Source organism: Anopheles moucheti, chromosome 3 (assembly GCF_943734755.1).
Source record: "Anopheles moucheti chromosome 3, idAnoMoucSN_F20_07, whole genome shotgun sequence".
Classification (NCBI taxonomy): Eukaryota; Metazoa; Arthropoda; class Insecta; order Diptera; family Culicidae; genus Anopheles; species Anopheles moucheti.
Genome location: NC_069141.1, coordinates 82074714 through 82092699, shown reverse-complemented (window position 1 = coordinate 82092699; position 17986 = coordinate 82074714). Strand labels below are relative to the sequence as shown.

The 17986-nt window shown below is 45.8% G+C and overlaps 5 protein-coding genes across 6 annotated transcripts; 4 read left to right on the top strand and 1 right to left on the bottom strand.

Annotated features, from left to right (window-relative positions):
* The first annotated feature begins 349 nt into the window (after nucleotides 1-349).
* Nucleotides 350-5858, top strand: LOC128301016 (xanthine dehydrogenase/oxidase-like). Of its 2 annotated transcripts, none has more exons than XM_053037309.1 (6): nucleotides 350-398; nucleotides 1593-1765; nucleotides 1834-2692; nucleotides 2761-3467; nucleotides 3542-4897; nucleotides 4978-5858. In XM_053037309.1, the coding sequence occupies exons 1-6, from the start codon at nucleotides 350-352 to the stop codon at nucleotides 5635-5637; spliced, it is 3804 nt and encodes a 1267-aa protein (XP_052893269.1). In that variant the 3' UTR covers nucleotides 5638-5858. The 2 variants fall into 2 exon arrangements, with proteins under 2 accessions (XP_052893269.1, XP_052893268.1); XM_053037308.1 differs by lacking the exon at nucleotides 350-398 and adding an exon at nucleotides 1124-1416.
* A 1000-nt stretch (nucleotides 5859-6858) lies between these two features.
* Nucleotides 6859-11423, top strand: LOC128305484 (uncharacterized). The gene is made up of 6 exons (XM_053042955.1): nucleotides 6859-6898; nucleotides 7183-7355; nucleotides 7420-7957; nucleotides 8018-8341; nucleotides 8406-11060; nucleotides 11129-11423. The coding sequence occupies exons 1-6, from the start codon at nucleotides 6859-6861 to the stop codon at nucleotides 11197-11199; spliced, it is 3801 nt and encodes a 1266-aa protein (XP_052898915.1). The 3' UTR covers nucleotides 11200-11423.
* On the bottom strand, nucleotides 11276-13728 carry LOC128305485 (esterase B1-like). Its single transcript, XM_053042956.1, has 7 exons — nucleotides 13585-13728; nucleotides 13360-13497; nucleotides 12929-13079; nucleotides 12472-12863; nucleotides 12054-12398; nucleotides 11716-11970; nucleotides 11276-11653 (listed from the first exon to the last, which is right to left on the bottom strand). The coding sequence occupies exons 1-7, from the start codon at nucleotides 13726-13728 to the stop codon at nucleotides 11453-11455; spliced, it is 1626 nt and encodes a 541-aa protein (XP_052898916.1). The 3' UTR covers nucleotides 11276-11452.
* A 522-nt stretch (nucleotides 13729-14250) lies between these two features.
* Nucleotides 14251-16586, top strand: LOC128305527 (esterase B1). The gene is made up of 4 exons (XM_053043017.1): nucleotides 14251-14498; nucleotides 14919-15056; nucleotides 15124-15669; nucleotides 15732-16586. Exons 1-4 carry the CDS (start codon nucleotides 14358-14360, stop codon nucleotides 16530-16532), a joined length of 1626 nt encoding a protein of 541 aa, XP_052898977.1. The 5' UTR covers nucleotides 14251-14357; the 3' UTR covers nucleotides 16533-16586.
* Nucleotides 16587-16683: 97 nt separating this feature from the next.
* Nucleotides 16684-17812, top strand: LOC128303940 (charged multivesicular body protein 6-A). The gene is made up of 4 exons (XM_053041043.1): nucleotides 16684-16894; nucleotides 16954-17063; nucleotides 17128-17549; nucleotides 17613-17812. The coding sequence occupies exons 1-4, from the start codon at nucleotides 16823-16825 to the stop codon at nucleotides 17651-17653; spliced, it is 645 nt and encodes a 214-aa protein (XP_052897003.1). The 5' UTR covers nucleotides 16684-16822; the 3' UTR covers nucleotides 17654-17812.
* The last annotated feature ends 174 nt before the right edge of the window (nucleotides 17813-17986 follow it).

Genomic DNA, 17986 nt, shown 5'->3' with positions numbered 1-17986 from the left:
CCCCCTCCAAACGCGAATCTAAACTAAGATCTAAACATTTTACCATGCGCAAGAACCCCTCCTCTTTCCAATACCATACAATAAACAAACGCAAGATTTTTGTACCAACCGGCTATTTTTTCTTGTTGTTGTTGAGTCGCTCACCCCATTTTTTCATAACCATCAAAGCAACCGGCACTGCCCCAGCCCAAACTCCGCGACCACGACCTTGCAACGTGCGTTAGTTGTCGTACCGGAATGCAAACGGAAAGACTGACCGAAATTTTTAGAGCGTCTGTCTGGTGGAAATATTGTTTCATTCATTCAATTGTAAATTTTGTAAAAGCTGCGGGCTGGTGCAAATTCTACGATGGTGCTGCTTGAGATCAACTTCACGATCAACGGAAAGACGTACAGTGGTGAGTGTCGGAATAACAATCAATCCTACGCATGACACAGCAAAAGTGATGCAAAAGGAGGAATGTTTGCTTTTTTCTTCTTGATTACCATGTTAGGTGATTAGGTATGAGATAGATACGGACTAAAGAAGGGGTCATTTGAGCGAATCACTTTCAGATATGTTTTTAGGATTCCGAACATTTTACCTTTTTTGAATTGAATGAAACGACGTTCAGTATAGTAATGAATGTTTATGTTTATAAAAGTAATGAAAACAAAACTTTGTTCTAAACAAACCACAACAACCCTTTCAAGTGCTGTTCAAATTATACGTTATACCATTGTGTGTTTAACATGTGACGCACTCCATCTCAATGGTACAACAAACAACGGAATAGTGCCGGTGTAATCATTTACTACGATCTACTATATTCTACTACTTCAATGCACAGCTATCGATGTGTTGATGATCCCAGTGCTATTCTAGATTATACAACACCATTTACAGCAATAGTTCCATAATAGCGAGATTTCATTACTCACCGGCAAATTCGGATCCATCCAGTGGCAGAAACGAGAATTGTCCCAAACATTTTCCATGTTGAGTGAGATCATATGAAGACTCACACACCCACCGGAGCTATAACAATTGACCAAGGTGACGGGGCACATTTTCGCAATAGACGCAGAGCCTCGATAAGTGTCGCGTGCATTTATCGCGATTTCCTCTACCAAATCGGAACAATCTGGGCGAACACTTCTCACTCGCTGACGATCAGTCGTAGTGAGCGTATCGTTGTGCTCCGGTGAAACCTGTCCCTGTGCTCCAGACTGATCTAGCAACCCGTTTGGAAGTGGCGTGTTCGACTGTCATCAAGATTCAACGGTTTCGTGATAGTTTCAATTGAAGCAATTTTCGTTTGGGTGATTTTTGCGCAGTGTTGTGTAATAGTATTACGTGAAAGGCTCTTATTACGGTGTAAAAAATCTGCCCTATCATGGAGGTCATTTTCTCTATCAATGCGAAACCTTATCAAAGTGAGTATCGTGCCACCGGGAAAATCGTACAAACATACTAACAAACTTTCGATAAGAATATGTCATCTCGCGTAAAGAAAATGTTAGGCATGATAAAGCGACTTCATTCGCTATTTCGTAATCGATCGATTTGGCGGCCTCGGTGGTTTATGAATAATCGATAATTCGTTTTGCAGTTAACTCGAAGAGCGTACCGGTTGATACCTCTTTGAACACCTTTATCCGGAACCATGCCCATCTGAGTGGAACCAAGTTTATGTGCCTCGAGGGAGGCTGTGGTGCTTGCGTGGTTAACCTCAGCGGCGTACATCCGGTCTCTGGAGAGATCTTCTCGTATGCCGTTAACTCAGTAAGACTATTCACAGTATGTTTAGCCTCGGAAACCCTTCTCACTAATTTAAAATTTCTCACAACTAGTGTCTATTTCCTGTACTCGCTTGTCATGGCATGGACATTACTACGGTCGAGGGAATCGGTGACAAGCAACGTGGCTATCACGCTACCCAAAAGTTGCTGGCTCACTTCAACGGTACCCAGTGTGGATACTGCTCTCCCGGCATGGTCATGAACATGTACAGCCTTCTGGAGACTAAGAAGGGAAAGGTCACCATGGCGGAGATCGAAAATTCGTTCGGAGGCAACATTTGTCGCTGTACTGGTTATCGGCCCATCCTGGACGCTTTCAAGGCTCTGGCCGTCGATGCCGACCCCAAAATCAAGGAAAAGTGTCAGGATATTGAGGATCTTACCAAGATTTGTCCCAAGACTGGATCGGCCTGTGCTGGCAAGTGTGCTGCGGCTGGAAAAATCAACCCCAATAAGGGACTACATCTGAACTTCGATGAGCAGAAAGAATGGCATAAGGTTTACAATGTAAGTGATATCTTTGCCATCTTCGAGAGCATTGGAGAAAAGCCCTACACGCTTATTGGAGGCAATACTGCCCATGGAGTGTACCGTCGTAGCGATGCAATCCAAGTCTTTATCGACACCAATGCGGTCCAAGAGCTGCGCGCTAGCTCAGTAGGAAGCTCCATAACCGTGGGAGCTGGAACCTCCCTGACCGAGCTGATGAACCTGCTGTCCTTCGCTGCGAAACAAAACAAGAATTTCTCATACCTCGAACACTTGGTCCAACATATCGATTTGATTGCCAACGTACCTGTTCGTAATACTGGAACGATCGCTGGTAATCTTAGCATCAAAAACCAACATCATGAATTCCCCTCCGATCTGTATCTTATCTTGGAGGCGGCTGACGCAACTTTGACCGTTCGTAAGTACCCTCAGCGGTCTAGATTAGCATACCTACTTTGTCTCTAATGTCTCTTCTTCTTATTCCAGTGGAAGCCCAGGGCAAAACGAAGACCGTGCGACCTTCCGAGTTCGTTACTCTAGACATGAAGAAAAAGCTGCTGCTCAACATTATCCTTCCTCCACTAGACCCATCCATCTACGTGTACCGTTCGTTCAAGATCATGCCTCGGGCTCAGAATTCACACGCCTACGTTAACGGTGCATTCCTGATTAAGTTGGACGGATCGAATATTGTATCGAGTAACATTTGCTTTGGAGGAATCGATCCCCAATTTACGCATGCTTTGAAAACGGAAGAGTTCCTCAAGGGAAAGAACCTCCTAACCAATGAAGCTATTCAAGGAGCCCTGAAGATCTTGGCAAGTGAACTGAATCCTGACCATGTGCTTCCTGATGCTGCTCCAGAGTATCGTAAAAATCTGGCCCTTTCGTTGTTCTACAAGTTTGCGCTTAACATTGCACCGGAACTGAAGGTATCCGTTAAAAATGAATATAAATCCGGTGGATCAGTTCTCGACCGTCCCCTGTCGTCCGGCACACAATCGTTCGACACAATCAAAGAAAATTGGCCGCTTACGAAGAACATTCCTAAAATCGAAGGTATGCTGCAAACTTCGGGAGAGGCCAAGTATTCAAACGATTTGCCAGCGTTCCCGAACGAACTATACGCGGCTTTCGTTCTGGGAACGGAGTCACAGACGAAGATTATCAACATTGATGCGTCAGAAGCGTTGGTAGGATTGGGAAATTTCAGCTACTTTTCCCTTCATTCATCCCTGTAATTCACTAATTCATCTATTGTTTCTAGAAACTGCCTGGCGTTGTTGCATTCTACTCGGCGAAGGATATCCCGGGAGCAAATAATTTTATGTACTTCAAAGGATTCATGGGCCCACACGATGAGGAAATCTTCTGCAGTGAGAAGCTCATCTATCATGGGCAACCGGTTGGTCTTGTAGTCGCCGAAACCTTCAATCTGGCCAATCGTGCCAGCAAGCTCGTAAAGGTCCAGTACGAAAAAACGGGCTCGGCACGCTACCCTACCGTGAAAGATGTGCTCCGTGCTAAGGTTACCGAGCGGCTGAACGATATGCCGTACAGCACGTTGGGCGAAGAGTTTGAAGCTGCACCCAAAGGTGCGATCAAGGTGAAGGGATGCTTTGAAATCGGAGGTCAGTATCATTACACCATGGAGACCCAAACTGCTGTTTGCATTCCGATCGAGGACGGTATGGACGTGTACTCGGCCACACAGTGGATCGATTTTACGCAAATTGCCATCTCCAAGCTGCTGAACGTGCCCGAGAATAGTCTCAACCTATACGTGCGTCGCCTGGGAGGAGGTTACGGGTGTAAAGGCACCAGGGCCACTTTGATTGCTTGTGCGGCAGCTCTAGCAGCCCACAAGACGCAACGTCCGGTGCGTCTTGTGATGACGCTCGAGGCCAACATGGAAGCCATTGGCAAGCGTTACGGTGTCGTCTCCAACTACGAGGTGGATGTGGAAAAGGATGGCAAAATTACGAAGCTGTTCAACGAATACGTGCACGACTTTGGATCATGTCTGAACGAGTCTATGGGCCACTGTGCGGAGTTCTTCAAGAACTGCTACGACAACAAGGCTTGGAAGACGGTTGCCAAGGGTGCCATCACGGACTCTGCTAGTAACACCTGGTGTCGCGCTCCGGGTACAACGGAGGGTATCGCCATGGTGGAAACGATCATGGAACATGTCGCTCACGCGACTGGGCTTGATCCATTAGACGTGCGCATGGCCAACATGCCAAAGGATTTGAAGATGTACGAGCTGATGCCTCAATTCCGCGCCGATGTCGAGTATGATACGCGCAGGCAGGAAATCGAGCAGTTTAATCGTGAGAACCGCTGGAAGAAGCGTGGCATTGCCATCACACCGATGCGCTACCCGTTAGGCTACTTCGGAACGATCCATGCGCTTGTGTCGATCTACCACACCGACGGTAGCGTGGTCATCACACACGGTGGCATCGAAATGGGTCAGGGTATGAATACGAAGGTCGCACAGGTCGCGGCCTACGTGTTGGGGATCCCGATGGAAAAGATTAGCATTAAACCATCGGCCAATATGACGTCACCGAACTCTATCTGTACCGGTGGAAGCATGACCAGCGAAACAGTGTCGTTTGTGAGTTAAATTATGCTGGGCCTAGCGTCAAATCTAATCACGAAACTTACGGATGTTTATTTTGTAATTCTCCTTCGCAGGCGGTTAAGCAAGCGTGTGAGATTTTGCTGGAGCGCATGAAACCGATCCGCGAAGAGTTGAAGGACGCTTCTTGGGAAACGATCGTGGAGAACAGCTACTACAAGAATGTGGACCTTTGTGCGACTTACATGTACAAGGCGTCAGATCTGCAACCTTACATCATCTGGGGTTTGACCTGTACCGAGGTCGAAATCGATGTGCTAACCGGCAACGTACAGCTGCGCCGTGTTGATATCCTGGAGGATACTGGCGAAAGCTTGAGCCCCGGTATTGATATTGGTCAGGTCGAGGGCGCATTTATTATGGGCGTTGGTTACTATTTGACCGAGGCGCTGATCTACGATCCGCAAACCGGTGCATTGCTGACGAACCGTACCTGGACGTACAAGCCGCCGGGAGCGAAAGACATTCCGATTGATTTCCGGGTGCGCTTCCTGCAAAAGAGCACCAATGCGACCGGAGTGCTACGCTCCAAGGCGACCGGTGAACCGGCCATGAACATGACCGTATCGGTACTGTGCGCCCTGCGTAATGCAGTTCGGGCAGCACGCATCGATGCGGGTTTGCCGAATGAATGGGTTCAACTCGGAGCTCCATCCACACCGGATCAGGTATATCTGGCGTCGGGCAACTCTGTAGAGCAGTATTTGTTGAACTAATCCTTATATGCTTTAAACGTACGGAATAATTTGCACGGATGCTGCTCAAAGATGGTTCCATAGAGGGAATCTTATAGAGGGGTTCTTTAAAATTCCGTCATAGTTTTTTTTTTCTTAATAAAATGTAATACTTATAATGAAATATATTGGAAAAACTGGGATAGGTGTGCAGAATCAATAACCAATAAAATGTACAATAAAGCATTTGTTTACAACAATTAGTAAGCGACTGTCCGATTGTATCAGTACTATGTATCATGAAAGAATTGAATATAAGAAAAGTTGTGTTATATTAAAAGTTATATTGAATGAGACTGTCGTAAAATAACGTAAACTGGATAATAGTGAAGTGCGAATCTTTAGCGAAGAGTCAATCACAGGAATCTTTAGTGACGATGCATGAGATCATGAGTCATAAGGAGCGAGAGCACGTTACATCAGCAAAAAGGAAGGAATTACTTAAAATCCATGCATAAACTTGTCCGACGATTTGAATATTTCGTGAGTACCAACATTAAGGGCGAAACCATGTCTGTGCAACATAGCCCGGCAAGTGTTTTGATAAGAAACGTAATGAAAGGAAAAATAAATAAATTTTATCGTCTTGGGAATAGATACCCGTGCTAAGCAGTATTTCTGCTGATAAACGCTTGTATCGGGTTTAAAATTAAAACATTCTCACCAGTTTCATTCCCACGCATCACCTATACTTCAAACACCGTTTGACGCGCTCGACGCGACCTTAAACCCTTTAATTGTGTTGCCAAATTTGTCAAATATCAATTCATAGAACTTGAACCGGTTCAGACGCAGGACTAATAGCGACCAAAAACCCCCTCAACCGGTGATGATTTAAATTTTGTTCACGTGGAATGAATGCCGTCGATCGTACCAATACCATCATATTAGACCCGCGCGCGCACAAGCATTCGAGAGCTCTCTCACGCACAACAAAACACGTGAAACTCCCGTCATCGTCGCAGGCGTCGTCACAGAAACAGGCGAAGGTGATAAGCGAAGCATCGTTTCGGGGTGTATAAAAACCCCCGCAACAAAACAACCCCGTTGGTGAGAAGTTGCGACTTTAGTCTCTCGTTAACTCGCGATTCGCGCGTACGCGGTAGGATTGTGCCCGCTGCTATTCAACCGGTATAAACAGTTTGCAACCATTTGTGTAACATCGCATTCCCGCCCATCGCACGCGCCGTCGACAAAATAATCATGCAAATAGTGTTCACCATCAATGGGAAGGTGCATAAAGGTGCGCAAAACAAGTCGCAAATCTTATCGTCCGGTGCGATCGAACACCTCGATGAGGATAGGTCTTGCCGGCAGTATCAATGATAAATTGCCATCTAGACCCTTCGGGATTGATAGGAGTGGCAGCTCAATAATAGGGAACTCTCGCGATAGATACTGCTGTCAAGCGACGTTCGCAAAATCGCCTACTACCTTTATCAGCAACCTCGCTGTATCTCTACAGGTGCCTAAATCATGTGCTATTATGTTTCTATTTTTCGCTTTTCTGCTTTCCTCTCCCAACAGCGAACAGCGCAACCGTCCCAATCGATACCTCGCTCGGCACTTATCTGCGCTACCATGCACAGCTTAAGGGTACCAAATTTATGTGTCGCGAGGGCGGTTGTGGTGCCTGCATCGTCAACGTTAGCAGCCAGCATCCCGTTACGAAGGATATCATATCACGGGCGGTGAACTCGGTATGATCTTACGATCACACATCCCAGACTTCCTATTTACAGATAGTCTAATTTCGTCTTTTAGTGTCTATTTCCACTGTTCTCCTGCAATGGATTGGATATCGTTACGATCGAGGGTATCGGTAACAAGCTGGATGGGTACCATGCTACCCAAAAGCGTCTGGCACACTTCAACGGGACCCAGTGTGGTTTCTGTTCACCCGGCATGGTCATGAACATGTACAGCTTGTTGGAAGCGAAGCAGGGAAAGGTTACAATGGAGGAGGTTGAGAATTCGTTCGGTGGCAATATCTGTCGCTGCACCGGCTACCGCCCGATTCTAGATGCGTTCAAATCGTTAGCGGTTGACGCAGATCCGAAACTGCTGGATGCCTGTCAGGATATCGAGGACGTTCCAAGGATTTGCCCAAAGAGTCAGCATGGAAAGCCCTGCACAGGCAAGTGCTCGATGGCAGCCCAATGTGAGGAAGCGAACGATATCCACTTGCTGTTTACTGAAGGCCGAGAGTGGTATAAGGTAGAGAACGTGCAGGCAATCTTTCGGATTTTCGATAACATAGAATCCCGTCCGTACATGCTGATTGCTGGCAACACTGCCACTGGTGAGATCTCTTCGACGTGAAAGGTCTTTAGATCGTTTTACAATTCATGGAAAATTACAGGTGTATATCGACGACCGGAAAACCTGGAGGTATTCATCGACATCACCTCGGTGGCTGATCTACGAGTAAACTACTTTAACGATGCGTTGATCATCGGAGCCAACGTTACGCTGACCGAACTGATGGCCATCCTGAGTGAGGCAACCGCTTCAAACGGGTATGAGTACTGTCGCGAAATGGTCAAACATCTCGATCTGATCGCTAACGTACCGGTGCGCAATGCGGGTACTATCGCTGGCAATCTAAGCATTAAGCACCAGTACCGCGATTTCCCTTCCGATGTGTATCTACTACTCGAGGGTGTTGGTGCACGTTTAACAATTGGTGGGTGAGCAAATAGTAACTTCCAAACAAACTTACGGTACTCAATATATCATTCCTCTTTCAGCCACTTCAACGACCTCTACGAAAGTTGTCACGGTGGAGGAATATCTGTCGATGAATATGAACAAACGCATCATACTGAACATTTTACTTTACCCGCTCGATCCCAACCAATACTCCTTACGCACCTACAAAGTGATGCCCCGAGCACAAAATGCACACGCATACGTTAATGCGGTGTTTCTGCTGCAATTCCAAGATTCTGGCCTACTGCGTACTGCTTCCATCTGCTACGGCGGCATCAATCCGGGTTTTACCCATGCTGTTCAGCTTGAGAGTTTTCTCGCCGGTAAAGATATCTTCCAAGAAGCCGTCTTCGGTGAGACATTAGAGCTGCTCAACAATACGATATCACCGAATCATGTTCTACCGGACGCAATCCCACAATATCGGAAGCATCTTGCAATGACGCTGTACTACCGAGCGATACTAAGCATCGCTGGAGATCGTGGCGTTCAACTCAACGCACTGTACTCGAGTGGTTCGCAGCTGTCTAAGCGCATGCTTTCAAGCGGTGAACAATCGTATGAGACCATACAAGCGAACTGGCCAGTAACGAAACACATGCCCAAAGTGGAAGGACTGTCTCAAACAGCCGGAGAAGTAGACTACACCGACGACATTCCGAATCTTCCCGGGCAGCTGTTCGGCGCTTTCGTACTGGCCACAAAACCACGCACCAATATTCTCCGCATAGACGCAACGGAGGCACTCGCGCGCACAGGAGTGGCTGCGTTCTATTCAGCGCAGGACATACCCGGCATTAACAACTTTATGCCGGTGGAACTGGACAATAAGGAAGTGGAGGAAATATTCTGCAGCGATCGTGTACTGTACCACGGCCAGCCGCTTGGTATTATTCTCGCCGAAACATACGACGAAGCGTACCGAGCAGCTAAACTGGTGAAAGTGGAGTACGGTCCACCGGATGGTCAACCCATTCTACCTACAGTCAAAGACGTCATCAGAGCTGGTCACACCGAGCGCATACGTCTTAGCGATGAGATGCAGGTTGGGGAACGCTACGGTGCCGGTAGTGGATCAATCCGACTGGAGGGCAGCTTTGATCTGCCAAGTCAGTTCCATCTCTCCATGGAATCACAACAGTGCATATGCGTACCGATCGATGATGGCATGGACGTGTACAGCGCGACACAGTGGGTCGATATCTGCCAGATTGCGATCGCACGTGCTTTGCAGATCCCGGAAAACAGTCTCAACTTCCGCATCCGACGCTTGGGTGGAGCGTTTGGATCGAAAATTTCACGAGCATCACAGGTCGCCTGTGCCTGTGCCATTGCGGCACATTTCTCGCAACGGCCAGTACGTTTGATCATGTCACTGGAAGATAATATGGCTGCGATCGGGAAGCGTTCGGCTTGCGTCAGTCGGTACGAGATGGAGGTTAACGAACGCGGTCAAGTGCAACGATTGCTCAACAAATTTTATCAGGACGCTGGATGCAGCTTTAACGATCCAGTAGAGAAAGTCACATTTATGTTTTATCGCAATTGTTACGACACGAACTGCTGGAAGGTAGTGGGACACAGCGTGCTGACGGAAGCACCCGGCACTACGTACTGTCGAGGTCCGGGTACCAACGAGGGAATCAGTATGGCGGAAAACATGATGGAGCATATTGCGCATCGACTTGCACTAGACCCGCTGACGGTACGAATGGAAAACCTCCCCGAAGACAGTAAGATGCGAGAGTTACTGCCAATGTTTGAGGAGGACGTCCAGTACAAAGATCGCCGAATTGCGATTTCTCAATTCAACGAATCCAACCGTTGGATCAAGCGAGGTATTGCAATCGTACCGATGAGATATCCACAGTACTTTATGGGTTCGTTACACGCACTGGTTTCGATCTACCATGCAGATGGAACCGTTGCCATTACTACAGGTGGTATCGATATGGGGCAGGGTGTAAACACCAAAGTTACACAGGTTGCCGCCCGTGCCCTGGGCATTCCGACGAGTATGATCCGGGTAAAAGCCATGGCTAACATTACCTCACCGAACGCGATCGTATCCGGAGGCAGTATGACAAGCGATTCCGCTTGCTACGCCGTACAGAAGGCTTGCGAGATCTTACGTCACCGTATCGATCCTGTCCGAGAGAAGCATCCCGATGACTCGTGGGAAGCCATCACGCAACGATGTCACCAGCAGCATGTCGATCTCTGTGCACTCTATCAGTACAAGATGACCGAAGTGCAACACTACGTCGTGTGGGGATTAGCGTGTTCCGAGCTGGAGGTTGATATTCTAACCGGCAACGTCCAGATTCGTCGTGTCGACATACTGGAAGACGTTGGCGAGAGCATCAGTCCTGGCATCGATATCGGCCAGATCGAGGGTGCGTTTGTGATGGGGATTGGACTGTACTTTACGGAGCAACTTGTCTACAGCGGAGAGTCCGGACAGCTGCTAACTAACCGCTCCTGGAACTACAAACCACCAGGTGCAAAGGACATCCCGGTGGACTTTCGTGTCAAGTTTCTACAGCGAACACACAACGAAAAGTTTGTTCTGCGTTCCAAAACAACCGGAGAACCAGCGCTCAATCTGACCGTTTCGTTGCTATTTGCCCTACGCATGGCATTGAATTCGGCACGCAAGCAGGCGGGTCTTTCCGACGAATGGTATCCGATCGGTGAGTAGTGTTTGGAACTAGTAGCATAACGAAACGTACTAAATCAAATTTCTCTTTACAACTTTTAGACATACCAGCGACACCCGAACAAATATGTCTGCTCGCAGGAAGCACCATCGACCAATTTAAATTAACATAATTTTCGTAATACAATGCATACGTATCGCATATTATCAGAATTGCTATTTGGAACCCAATTGGTATTAGGTTTATCTTTCCTTTAGTTATCATAACTTGCTTCAGTTCTGCGAGCTATATATTATAATCCTTTAGATTTAAATATTACATTCACTATACCATGATACCCATTAAAGCAATTAAAATAAATGTTTTCGCAAGCATGTATTGAAATTGTATTATACATACTCAGGACCACAGGAATGTAACAACATTTAATACAGCTGATCCTTGTTGTAAATCGAGTCCCACAGCTTCATGCGTCTCATCTCAGGAAGGTCAACAAAGCTCAATCCAACGTTATTAATGTTCAAACATTTGTATGCATCCACCGCTACCTCCACCGGTTCCCATAGATCTCCAACAGTTCCACCATTAGGTGTACCAAGTATGGCAAAGTTAGTAAACAACTCAACCTAAATCAAGTGCATTAGTAATGTACATCCGTACCATCTGCCAAACCACACAACAAACTTACCATTCTTTGCATCGTCTTATACTCCATTGTATCGGCTTCCGGCACGGGACTGAACACATTTTTAAACAGATACGAAAGATCATCGGCATGAGCCGTTCCGCGCACATTCCGGTCGCAGAAGTAAAGCCGGTAGTGATTGTACGTTTCGGAATCTACCGCAAACCGATAAACAAACGTTTTTGCCACCTTCGGCAACCTAGTCCTGGAATAGATAGTGCGGTGAATGCCATGCCAAAAAAGCTTGTCGGTCATTAGCTAAGGAGAGAAGAGACAGAGAGAATTAATAACATTAATCTGAATGGCACACGATACGGATGATGAAAATTTTATCTTCCTACCGTTAAATAGCCGTCCCGATTATCAAACGATGGTTTCGTCTCACCATAATAAAACTTTTTCAACCTTAAACCGTATTCACGACACAATTGCGAGGTTCGTACCAGCTCTAGCTCGGTGGGTACCAAGTACTCGAAGTTTTTAAGATTATCCATTATGGCGGGATTCTCTTTGATAGAACTCAAACAAAACAGTCCCTCCTCGGCGTTACCACCGATTAGTATATCGATATCGTTACTCCACGCCTCGCGGCACATTTCCAGCGGTTTCTTCGGTATGAAGGTGTTTTTCGTTAGATAAGGTTCTACTACTGGACCGAAGGCAAACAGCATACGGTTTTCTAACTCCTTCAGAAAATAAAGAATAAGATTAACTACGTGAGTGATGTGCTCTTATCATCTAGCCAAATTGAATGCATACGTTTGGAGTTAGGAGCAGATCCTGCTTCTTAACGATATCCTCCGCGGATGCTTTCATCAGTACTTTGAAAGCTTCCGCTTCGCCACCCTTGCCATTCCATCCGAGCGCTTTGGCCAATCGTTCGGCTATACCACGCCTGGGCGCCGTAGACCAATTGTTCAGCGTACAGCCCGACATCACGATCGCCCGGCGGAACAATCCTCGCGATTGTTCCGCCACCATGTGGTAGTGTACCGAGCAACCTCCAGCACTCTCTCCGAACAGCGTAACGTTATCCGGATCGCCACCGAAGTGGACGATATTATCGCGCACCCAACGGAGTGCCAAATTTTGATCCTTCAAACCACCATTGCCAGGTATCGCCAGCTCTTTCGAATCGAGAGACAAAAAGCCTACGAGAAATATGATGGAATTGATACAGTCAGAGTTGTACATGAAAACCAGACACAGTACGTACCGAATGCTCCAATGCGATAGTTAAAAGTAACCAACACGATGTCCTTTTGAATGAGATAATCCGGACCGTACATGTCCGTTCCGCTAGAACCGCGCATAAATGCTCCACCGTGTATCCATAACATAACCGGACGTAATTTCTCCGGTTTTAGCTAAAAGGTATTGTATTGTAAAGGCGCATGTATTTTGCTTAATTGTGCACAAATAGTTTGAGAACAGGCCACCAAAAACCGGTGCAAGTATTGTCTAGCAAGTGAGGGTGCCATATAATCAGATGCAATCCAAAAACCCATGATAAGAAAACATGAAGTGATAATGCCACGGAAGCATGAATAAACAATATGTGTTATCTGGGCAGCGTGATTCGACATAACGTATGAGATGGGATGGGTTTCACATCTTGTTCATTTCGAAACCACAACCAACAATTACCTCCTTCGTGTACACATTAATGTACAGATGATCCTCACTGCCAACGATCTTGTTCAACAGCTTATTGAACTGATATCCACTCGGACCTTGCTGCGTACAGTCCAGCGGTTCGGTCCACGGTTCCGGCACCTCCAGATCCTTTTACAATTAGGTAACAAAAAGTGGATGAACCAAAACAATTACGATGTCTGGAGAGTTCTCTCGATATCTGCGCTATCGCTCTACCTTGAATCGTCGCTCGCCAACCGGTGGCTTACAGTAGGGTATCTTTTGAAAGTTAAGGTACTCGACGCCGGTCGCGGCTGCTTTCCTTACGCCCCGTACTGGTCCATAACGCGTGGCCACGATGTAATGGTCGGGTTGGCTCATTTTAATGCTTCTCCAAACAACTGATGCTGATCACGTTTGAAACACTTCTGAGCTTGTGAACTTCGTTGGGAAGTGTTCGCTCTGGGAATGCATATAATTCGCTAATTGTAATCTACGTACACTGATAGCGTAGTACAGTCTATCGATAAGACTGGGAATTGTTTAACCTCTCACTCTGTTATTAAGTTTTATCGGAGCTGTTAATTGATAGTGGTGGGTCAATTTACGAAGGTTGACCGATCAAAGAATAGTCTTACCGCTAGCAAAAAAAAAAAACAAATAAAACAAAACTAACGGCTGCTAGCGCATTTTAGAGTTTTACGAGATGGTAGTTATAATTTAAAATATGTTATATTTTTTCGAAACGCCTAACATTGCGTAAGAAACACTGCCATCCGCGCAATCAACGTTGCGTGCGCAGCAAACCGCGACATAAATAAAAGACGACGAACACTCCCTCCTGAGCATTATCATCAAAACCGCGGCCTACTCACAGTGGATCACTTACTTGTTGGAAAGCTTTTCAACAGCATCGATTACTCTCCCGAGTGTAGTTCATTTTCGGAACATTCCGTGCTGGTAGCACTCAAATTGTGAAGTATTCCGTTAATATTCAAGGCCACGAAAAGATGGTCAACAGCGGGCTGATTGTAAACACTGGTTACGGCCCGGTCCAGGGAGCAACCCGGACCGCTCTGTACGGAGCCGAATATGTCAGTTTTCAAGGTATACCGTACGCCAAACCACCGGTCGGAGAGTTACGATTTAAGGTGAGAAAAGTGAATTAAAGAAAGCTTTACATTAATCCGAAAAGGAAAGATAAGGAACATAAGTGAGAAAATTGTTTCTTACCCCTAAACAAGCTCAACAACAAGGTCTTATTGATGAAACGATATCTTCTGATGCTTACTAAGATTAAGTTAAGTAAATGGTTTCAGTTCATAGGAATCAGGACACAGCTATTGAGTTTATTTGCTAAGCAGTTGAGCAAGCGGTAGAACTTATGTTGTACGTATCAACAATGATGTCATACTTTAATTAATGGCAGTGGTTCCCAGACAAAATTGTCTATAATGAATTTTGGCTTTATGCGAAGAATTATTATTTAAATTGAATGTAGAGACTAAAAGCTGACGAAAAATTTCACTAAGCATTTTTGTTGGGTAAACTAAACTTTTCTCCTCTACTAGGCTCCTTCGCCATCTGAAAAATGGACCGAATTGTTAGATTGCACCAAGCAATCCGATCCTTGCTTTCATTTGGATCGCAGAGTCAATCAAATTGTCGGCAGCGAGGACAGTCTAAAGTTGAACATTTTCACCAAAACGGTAAGTGTAGCTTATCTAAATTATCTGCCCTAAGATAATGATTAATGTTATACTAATTTGTGTGTAGATTAAACCTGCTAAACCACTGCCCGTTATGGTGTACATCTATGGCGGAGGATTCGTTGAAGGAACCAGTGGAACTGAACTCTACGGTCCGGATTACCTCGTCGAAAAGGACATCGTGCTAGTCACGCTCAACTATCGCGTCGGAGCACTCGGTTTTCTTTGCTGCCAGTCACCTGCAGCCGGTATCCCTGGAAATGCCGGTTTAAAGGATCAAAGACTCGCTCTTACATGGGTACGGGACAATATTGCCCACTTTGGCGGTGATCCAAATGCTGTTACTCTATTCGGGCATAGCGCTGGTGGAGCCTCGGTACAATACCATACCATTGCGGAAGTTTCGAAAAATCTATTCCAACGTGCCATCATCATGTCGGGCAGCACGATGTGCAGCTGGTCACTTACACCGCAACGTAACTGGCCACAAAAACTCGCAAAGGCCATCGGTTGGAAGGGTAACGAAGATGATGAGGAATCGGCACTCAGCTTTTTGCGTCAAGCATCGCCGGAGAGCATTGTAGAGCATCAGGAGAGTTTGTTTGGACCTCAGGTATTGTAATATGCGCTACAAGAACTTTTATACATACTAACGCAACACTTTTCCCACCGCAGGAAATTCAAGAAGGTCTGCTTACTCCTTTTGCACCAACGATCGAACCATACGAAACAGATGTGTGTTTCATCCCCAAATCACCCTTTGAGATGTCCCGTGCCGCTTGGGGAAATACGATTGATATCATGATTGGCGGTACTTCCGAGGAAGGTTTGATCCTACTGCCGAAAGTAAAGCCAAAGCTTCCTGTTATGCTGCAGGATCCTAGACTGTTCATTGGCAATGTGCCCTACCATCTGAAACTCACCCTAGAAGAGCGGATGGCATTTGCAGAGCAACTGAAACAACTGTACTATCCCGATTCCATTCCTTCGGTAGATAACTTGGATGGATTCGTTAACATGGCATCGGATCGCATCTTTTGGCACGATTTGCATCGCACTATACTGTCTCGTATCCACTACGCTCGCAACGCTAAAACCTTCGTTTATCGCTTCTGCGTTGATTCACCGTTCTTCAATCACTATCGCATTCATATGGTTGATCCTAAAGCACGTGGCACATCTCACGCCGATGAGATTTCTTACCTGTTTTCAAACATATTCGCAAAACCATTGGATGCGAACACTTTTGAGTACCGGGCTATTCAGTACATGGTGGACATTTTCACCAACTTTGCTGCCAACGGTGATCCGAATGGTTCAAGCACCGCTAATCTATCGTGGACCTCGGTTCCGCAAACGGCGCCACCGTACAACTGTTTGAACATCTCCAACGAAGGAGTAGAGGTTGTGGAATTACCGGAAACTAAACGGCTGACAGTGTGGGATTCATTCTACGTACACGATGCTCTTTACTAGCCGATACAATGTAATTCCACAAAATTTTTAACGTAAACAATAAACTGTATATGAACCGTGAGCACGGCGGTTGTACCTGGTACATGAGAATCTTGATTTCTGTCAGCAGCTGACTGTCGAAATGTCATAACAAACCAGACCAAATCAAAACAACACTGACTCATTGCGAACATCCACTACATTATTCGAATGGAAACACACTTTTTGTGATATTGTTCTTTTTCTAAACGTATTTCATAATTCAATTAAGATTCTTCATCCACTCACCGGTCGCCAGTGTTTCGTGCGCCATGGGAAACATTTTCGGAAAAACTAAAACGAAGCCCGTCAGTCGGGTTACAGAACAGGACAAAGCAGTTCTTGTAAGTCATTTCCCTATCAAGCTGTATGGATGCTCCTAATGGCCTTCTTCTCTTCGTAGCAATTGAAACAGCAGCGTGACAAATTAAAGCAATATCAGAAACGTATTGAACATTCGCTAGAAAAGGATCGAGAGATGGCAAAGAAATGTTTAGCCAACGGGCGTAAAGAGTATGTCTATGAACTTCATGTGTTACATTTGAATGATTTCGTTTACCGCTCATTGTCTCCGTAGACGTGCCAAAACTTTACTCCGGAAAAAGAAGTATCAAGAGAAGCTGTTAAGCAACACCGATGCGCAGCTGGAAACGCTCGAAAAGCTAGCCTCAGACATCGAGTTCGCTCAGGTCGAAGCACAGGTGGTTAGTGGGCTCAAGGTAGGCAACGAGGCACTCAAAAAAGTCAACGAAATTCTGTCGATCGACGAAGTGGAGCAAATACTGGACGAAACACGTGAGAGCATTGAAAAGCAGCAAGAGATTGATGCACTGCTGAATGGTGTACTCACCGAAGAGGACGAGGACGAAGTGTTGGCCGAGCTGGAAGACCTGATTGGAGCTGAGGAACCAAAGGAAATGGAAACGGAAGATATTTCCGATCGGTTGCCCGACGTACCAGACGAGGAACTCGCCAAGGAACGCAAACGCAAGGAGAAGGGTAAACTTTAAAGCAAAGATAGCTCTCAATAAGTTTGAATCCATTGTTACTTTCCATTTGCAGACACATCCGGATCGAGCAAAAAGGTTGCCTTGGAGGCTTAATGTGGAATTACCGCTACACCGCATTGTTCCGGAATTATTGCCATCGGATTGCGTATTGCAACAATTATTGTATGCTTTATATACATATGCCTTTATAAGTGTTTAAAGTTTTTCCACTGGCTGAAGAAACCTGTGTAAATAAAATTTATCTATCCAAGAGGATTTCCTGTCAAATACATATCTCCGAAACGGAAGAAATAGAAATTGCAAATGCAAAAAATTAAATCAAACGGATATCGATAGCAGCAACCATATTTCATTTCAAATTTTTTGACATATCCATCGTGCCTCTCGCTCGCACACATTTTTGACATTTCATTTTTGCTACGTGAA

What these genes read in the sequence shown, in the direction of transcription:
- LOC128305527 (XM_053043017.1), top strand. Translation starts at nt 14,358, where the DNA reads ATGGTCAACAGCGGGCTGATTGTAAACACTGGTTACGGCCCGGTCCAG. An exon ending in TCGGAGAGTTACGATTTAAG is followed by an intron (nt 14,499 to 14,918) that starts GTGAGAAAAGTG and finishes CTCCTCTACTAG; the next exon opens with GCTCCTTCGCCATCTGAAAA. An exon ending in AGAGTTTGTTTGGACCTCAG is followed by an intron (nt 15,670 to 15,731) that starts GTATTGTAATAT and finishes TTCCCACCGCAG; the next exon opens with GAAATTCAAGAAGGTCTGCT.
- LOC128305485 (XM_053042956.1), bottom strand. Translation starts at nt 13,728, where the DNA reads ATGAGCCAACCCGACCATTACATCGTGGCCACGCGTTATGGACCAGTA. An exon ending in TTGGCGAGCGACGATTCAAG is followed by an intron (nt 13,498 to 13,584) that starts GTAGAGCGATAG and finishes TAATTGTAAAAG; the next exon opens with GATCTGGAGGTGCCGGAACC. An exon ending in ATAAGACGATGCAAAGAATG is followed by an intron (nt 11,654 to 11,715) that starts GTAAGTTTGTTG and finishes CACTTGATTTAG; the next exon opens with GTTGAGTTGTTTACTAACTT.
- LOC128303940 (XM_053041043.1), top strand. Translation starts at nt 16,823, where the DNA reads ATGGGAAACATTTTCGGAAAAACTAAAACGAAGCCCGTCAGTCGGGTT. An exon ending in AACAGGACAAAGCAGTTCTT is followed by an intron (nt 16,895 to 16,953) that starts GTAAGTCATTTC and finishes TTCTCTTCGTAG; the next exon opens with CAATTGAAACAGCAGCGTGA. An exon ending in TTAGCCAACGGGCGTAAAGA is followed by an intron (nt 17,064 to 17,127) that starts GTATGTCTATGA and finishes TTGTCTCCGTAG; the next exon opens with ACGTGCCAAAACTTTACTCC.
- LOC128301016 (XM_053037309.1), top strand. Translation starts at nt 350, where the DNA reads ATGGTGCTGCTTGAGATCAACTTCACGATCAACGGAAAGACGTACAGT. An exon ending in CAACGGAAAGACGTACAGTG is followed by an intron (nt 399 to 1,592) that starts GTGAGTGTCGGA and finishes TTCGTTTTGCAG; the next exon opens with TTAACTCGAAGAGCGTACCG. An exon ending in TTGATGCGTCAGAAGCGTTG is followed by an intron (nt 3,468 to 3,541) that starts GTAGGATTGGGA and finishes TATTGTTTCTAG; the next exon opens with AAACTGCCTGGCGTTGTTGC.
- LOC128305484 (XM_053042955.1), top strand. Translation starts at nt 6,859, where the DNA reads ATGCAAATAGTGTTCACCATCAATGGGAAGGTGCATAAAG. An exon ending in CAATGGGAAGGTGCATAAAG is followed by an intron (nt 6,899 to 7,182) that starts GTGCGCAAAACA and finishes CTCTCCCAACAG; the next exon opens with CGAACAGCGCAACCGTCCCA. An exon ending in CGACGAATGGTATCCGATCG is followed by an intron (nt 11,061 to 11,128) that starts GTGAGTAGTGTT and finishes TACAACTTTTAG; the next exon opens with ACATACCAGCGACACCCGAA.